Source organism: Sus scrofa, chromosome 7 (genome assembly GCF_054392235.1).
Source record: "Sus scrofa isolate SSC_HxYL_T2T_F1_AM1 chromosome 7, Sscrofa_HxYL_maternal_Yorkshire_Landrace_v2.0, whole genome shotgun sequence".
Taxonomy (NCBI): domain Eukaryota; kingdom Metazoa; phylum Chordata; class Mammalia; order Artiodactyla; family Suidae; genus Sus; species Sus scrofa.
Window position 1 is genome coordinate 21769286 of NC_139389.1, and position 5834 is coordinate 21775119.

The 5834-nt window shown below is 37.7% G+C and overlaps 1 protein-coding gene across 1 annotated transcript; it reads right to left on the minus strand.

The window, feature by feature from the left end:
* Positions 1-4096: 4096 nt before the first annotated feature.
* Positions 4097-5023, minus strand: LOC100513933 (olfactory receptor 2B8-like). The gene has a single exon (XM_084967743.1). The coding sequence runs from the start codon at positions 5021-5023 to the stop codon at positions 4097-4099; it is 927 nt and encodes a 308-aa protein (XP_084823869.1).
* Between the last annotated feature and the right edge of the window lie 811 nt (positions 5024-5834).

The window sequence follows — 5834 nt, forward strand, 5'->3', positions numbered from 1 at the left end:
GTATTTTTCTTAAAAGGTCAATAACAGTCAGCTATTCTATTCTATTTTAAGAGCAAAGCTTAATAAGTGATAGACTATGGTACCTAACATTCTTTAGCTAGAGGCCTATGTGGTTAACAGAAACGCATGAGAGCCTTAGGCTCATGACATTGTTGGGGCTTCCGTTTATTTGGCGCCAGCATAGCTAAGCATATAACCTATTAACCTGTCTTACGTAAGCTCTTTATATAAGCTATCTATCTAAACCACCAATTACAATAGGAAGGAGTATCATTCCTAAGAATTGCCAAGTGCCCCCACGAGGGATAATAAAAGTTACAGGTGTCACTGTTATTTAATAGAAAATATATCTGTTGTAAGGAACGGCAATTTGTAGGCCATATACAACACTTATACCAGCCCCGGACTTCTTCCCATGTGAAGGGACTGAAGTCATAAAAGTTTCCCCTGTATACTTCTACAAAATAGGTGCCATTAATTATTACTCCAAAACAAAGGATTTTTCCATTAACTGTTTAAGTAACTTCACTCTGTTTTGGTCCTGGTGTTTACGTACCCAGGGCAAATCCCTAGTTATAAGGAAACTATGAGTCAAAGATGGAAAGAGAAAAACAAACACAAAGAAGTAAATCAGCATATTTTTTAGGGGGTATCATTTTTCTCTTCCAGGAAACTGATGTTTTTCAAGGAATTGCTCTGCAATCCTTCTTTCTTTGGCCTGTCTGTAGCTCTGCTAACCAGACAAGCCTCACGCAGGTGCTGACTGTGGCTTCTTTACTGGAGCAGCCTTATGGCTCCCGACAGACTGGGATTTGGAGGTTAGTAGATACAAACTGTTGCATTTGTAGTGGATAAGCAATGAGATCCTGCTGTATAATAAGGGGAACTATATCTAGTCACTTGTGATGTAATATGATGGAGGATGTGAAGAAAAGAATGTATATATATGTATGACTGGGTCACTTTGCTGTACAGTAGAAATCGACAGAACATTGTGAATCAACTATAGCAAAAATTTAAAATAAAAAATAATGCTTTCCCTTGTATAAAGGGAGACTACAGAAGCTGTGTCTGACTGGTTCAGGTCCTCATAGATATTGCAGAGACTGTCACTCCTGTTATGTGTCCTTTACTAGTTGTTAGTAAATCTTATGCTCCTTAAGATATTTGTTTCATATGAGTCTGACTGACTTTTTGCATTTCTGCATTCACTTATCACCTGAGCTGATGATGTGCCCCATGTGTTGCTCAGAGGGTTAAAAGGCTAGAAGATTCTATGAAGTGCTCTAGGGCATAATGACAATCCTGAACTCCAGATGCTAAACACAGATGGGATAAAATAATTTAATTAAGCCCCAGGTACAATCACTGAAGCCATTCCATAAATTACTAATGAGAATTCAGAAAGAAACAGTCCAAATAATTTTGGTGGCAATTTACACAACCCTGTGATCTGTTATAGACAAAAGCATAGACAGTTTGAGGAGGCAGTTTCTAGATACCATATGAAAAATGTTACAGAACACTACTGAACTTGTGGGGTTTGGTATCTTAAATGATTTTTTAACTTTAGCAGGGGCCCTGACATCTTTATTATATATAATTCATTTCCAAGAAATGTACACATCCAAATGCCATTTCAATGTTTATTTAAAGGAGATAAATCCATTTTGCAACAGTGCTTTCATGTGTCCTGAAAAGCAGAAGAGTAGTTGTTTAGCCAGAAAAAGCTCTGTGGCTTCATAAGACCTTGAGGGTTTCTGCACCAAAGAAAGTTAATTTGAGGAATTTTAAAATGATTATTAAGGTATAACTCTAAGGATGTCGTTGAATAATAATGGAGAATGGGAAATATATCACCCTTGGGTGTATTCCAAAAAATACTTATGCCGGTATACATTAACTATCACTATGGCACTAAAATTTCCAAAGTGTTGATTCCAAGTATGACTAATGAGATGTTGTTAGAGATACATATAGCTAACTATGTGTATGATTTGCCCAAACTGTCATTTCTAGCTTGCCAAAATTATATCTCTGTTCCAAGATCACTTGTCATGAGTGTGCCCAGCAGAGAGGGTTCAAAGCCCAGGAGGAGGTAGGTTAGCTATCAGGACAGGGAACTGTGTGATAAATGTTGTGCCTGTCTCCACTCAGAGACACAAATGTGGCATGTGTTGGAAAGGCCTACATTTACACAAACATTTCTGTGATTTGTAACTGTCAAAGCACTAACCTCCATGGAAACGCACACTGTTCATGACATCGGACATATACAAAACCAGAATTCATACCCCAAAACAAGTTTACATGACAAACTGAGCTTGGTCAGGGATCTAATTAAGGGCTAGAATGTCAGATTAAATTCTTCTGGGATGTTTATATTTATTTTTCAGAATTCAGAATTGTATGACAATTATTTCACAGTGAGATGGCTATTTGTGAAGCCTAAGCAAATAGAATTTTTTAAAATTAATATGCACTTTATTTATTCTTGAAATTTTTTCCACTGAATTTGAGTAACCTTCTACAGAACACAGGATTTCTTGGAAATAAGAGGCTATTTTTCATATTTATATAATAAGTCACTGAATTCAAAGTATACAGGGCTTTTGCCAGGTATGAGTTACAAAGGCCCTGAGCAATGGATGCCTGAATCAAAGAATTTGTAAAATGATATGAGGAGAGTAGTCTGAATATATCTTACCCTTTGAAATTTTGCTGAATTACTGTAGGTGAAATGTGTAGAATATGAAGTAGGACTTAGGTCATGTACTATTCAGATATAAAAGTATTCTCAAAGATCATTTCTTAAAAGGAAGAAGTTTAAAATGATCAACTCCCAAACCTTACATCAGCATTTCTCTGGATATGTACAAAATTATATGCAAGCACTACCTGGTGTTATTACCACCTATGGGCTACCATTCTCACTGACAGAAGTGCATCACGCCCTTCACTCAGCTCTTCCTATGTGCAGCATTCTCTGAAATAATGCTACATAATATGACTGCCACACTGGTGAGATCACAGTTGGGCCTAATTTCTGGATGGCTTTATCAGGATTGATATTTCTAAGTTCTTTTTGAGCCTAAACTTTTTTTTTCTTTAAGCCTAAACTATTTCTGTGAAAAAGCTGATGCATTCAACCCATGGACTTTATAAAAAGCCACAACTGAAATGCAAGAATAAGTGACAGTCTTTAGCGACTGCCAGAAAATGCCAAAATATTAATATTTTTGACAGTGTTTCAGTGGTTTCATGTTTCTGTATTTGCTGTGCCTTTACGGCATGTTCTTAAGTGTCTTTTTGTAAGTAGAAAAGGAATAATGTTCCCAAATGGGGGGTGCCAAGAAGGAAAACCAGGGCAGCTTCTAGGGGAGGAAAAAGTTTTCCTCTGCCAGCATAGGGATCCTGGCTGTGTCTAAAAATTAATTTTACAAAGACAAATTAACAGGAAAAAAGCATTCAAATCTTGCCAAATTTTTAAATATATATAGGAGCCTTCACAAGAGAATGAAAACCCTAAACTATACCTTTTAGACAAAGAATAAATAAATTCGTGAAGAATGGACAAGACCCAGGGTTTGGACTAGGAGTGGCCCAACTACAGCTAAGCAGTACTCATCTTCTTTAACTAGTAATAAGGGTTAGTTTAAAAAAGTTTATTTACAGATTCCTCTGGTGCCATCTCTGGGTTGATAAGAGCCTGTACAAATAAATAAAAGAATTTATTTTCTGCTTTAGACAGAAAATAGGGAACTTTTTCATCATTTACTTCTTAATTTCCATCAGCTAAAAATACTTTCTATGATCTTTAGGCATATTTTTGGATGAGATATTCTATATTCTTTCAAACGTCTTAAAAATTATAATGATGTAAATGCTCTAGAAACAGTGAATCAACATTCCTAGAGGTTGGAAAGAATTCATTAACTTAGACTTGGAACAGTCATTTTTGTAAGAGAATGAAGTAAAGAAATACCCTTGAGGGTCTCAGAAGAAATTTTGGATGACAAATGGGGAAGACGTGCATCTTAAGACCTCAGGCACTCAAAATCCTTCCATTAAATGGTCTTCACCCCATCATCCAGAGTCAGTTCTTCCAAAGCAACTTCCTCATTGCTCCCTTCACGTCCTTGTTGCGCAGTGTATATATGAGGGGATTGATCATGGGAATAATGATGGTATAGAAAAGAGATATGAACTTGGCCTGATCCTTGGAGTCCTTGTTGCTGGGCTGAAGATAAGCATAGAGGGCTGTGCCATAGAACAAGGAGACCACTATCAGGTGGGATCCACAGGTCCCAAATGCTTTTCTCTGCCCTGCAGAAGACTTTATTCTTAAGACGGCCCTCACAATCTGACTGTAGGAGAACATGATTAATGCAACAGGCATGAAAAGAGTGATGACACTGGCAAAGAAGAGCTCAGACTCATTCATAGCGGTGTCAACACAGGCAAGCTTGAGCAAAGGAGGGACCTCACAAAAGAAGTGGTCTAATTTATTTCTCCCACAAAGTGGTAAAAGGAAGATAAGCACTGTCTGCAATAAAGAGTTAGCAAAACCAATGATCCATGAAGCAGAAGCCATCAGGGCACAGAGACGGGGGTGCATGATTACTGTGTAGTGAAGGGGCTTGCAAATAGCTGCATAGCGGTCAAGTGCCATGACTCCTAAGAGAATGCATTCTGTACCTCCCAATCCTAGAGCAAGGCACAGCTGAACTATACAACCACCAAAAGAGATGGATTTGTTAGATCCTCTGAGATTAACCAGGAGCTGAGGGACAATGCTGGTAGTATAGCACAGGTCCACAAAGCTTAGGTTGGAGAGGAAAAAGTACATAGGGGTGTGAAGTTGTGGGTCCACATGGGACAATACAATAATGGTTGAGTTTCCCAGCAAAGTGAAAATGTAGAAGATCAAAAGAGCCACAAAGAGGACCTGCTCCAGTTGAGGCCTGTCAGAGAAACCCAGGAGGATAAACCCAGTGAAAGAACTTTCATTTTTCTGTTCCATCCTGTGTTAGCACATGGTTCCTGCCAAGACAAAGTGTTTAAAAATTTTCAGAAGGGGAGGGGAGGTGGGCATGAGGACATCAATCTATCATGTTCAAAGACATAGCCATAGGATTTTATATGGAACTGCTTGAATAAATGGTATATTCATTGAAATTAATATATGTTATACTAATTTAGTGCCTCATTATAAAAAATATTACTATTAATATTTAATATGAGAAAATTAAATAATATACCTTTTGTTTCCATCAATCATAGATACAAAAGGTCTTTTTCAGATTGTGTTTAATAGGATTTAAAGTACTCAAGAATATATGCACGTTTTAGAGAAAATGGGGATGAGGAGAAAATAAGAAATGCTGTCAGAAAGAGTACAAAAGGAATCAGACAAGGGAAAGAATTATTTTAAATATGTATCTCATAATTCTACACAACAGGATTTCAAATACTTCACATGTGATAAATTAGAAGATAACATATAAAATGCATTCAGTAGGAGTTCCCATCATGGCTCAGAGGTTAACAAATCTGACTAGGAACCACGAGGTTGCAGGTTCAATCCCTGGCATTGCTCAGTGGGTTAAGGATCCCACATTGCCATGAGCTGTGGTGTAGGTCGCAGACTTGGCTTGGATCCCGAGTTCTGTGGCTGTGGAGTAGGCCAGCGGCTATAGTTCCAATTAGACCCCTAGCCTGGGAATGTCCATATGCCACAGGTGCTGCCCTAGAAAAAGGCAAAAAGACACACATACAAAAATGCATTCGGTAAAAGAAATTTATGACCTAAAATGTACTTATACAGAGGATTA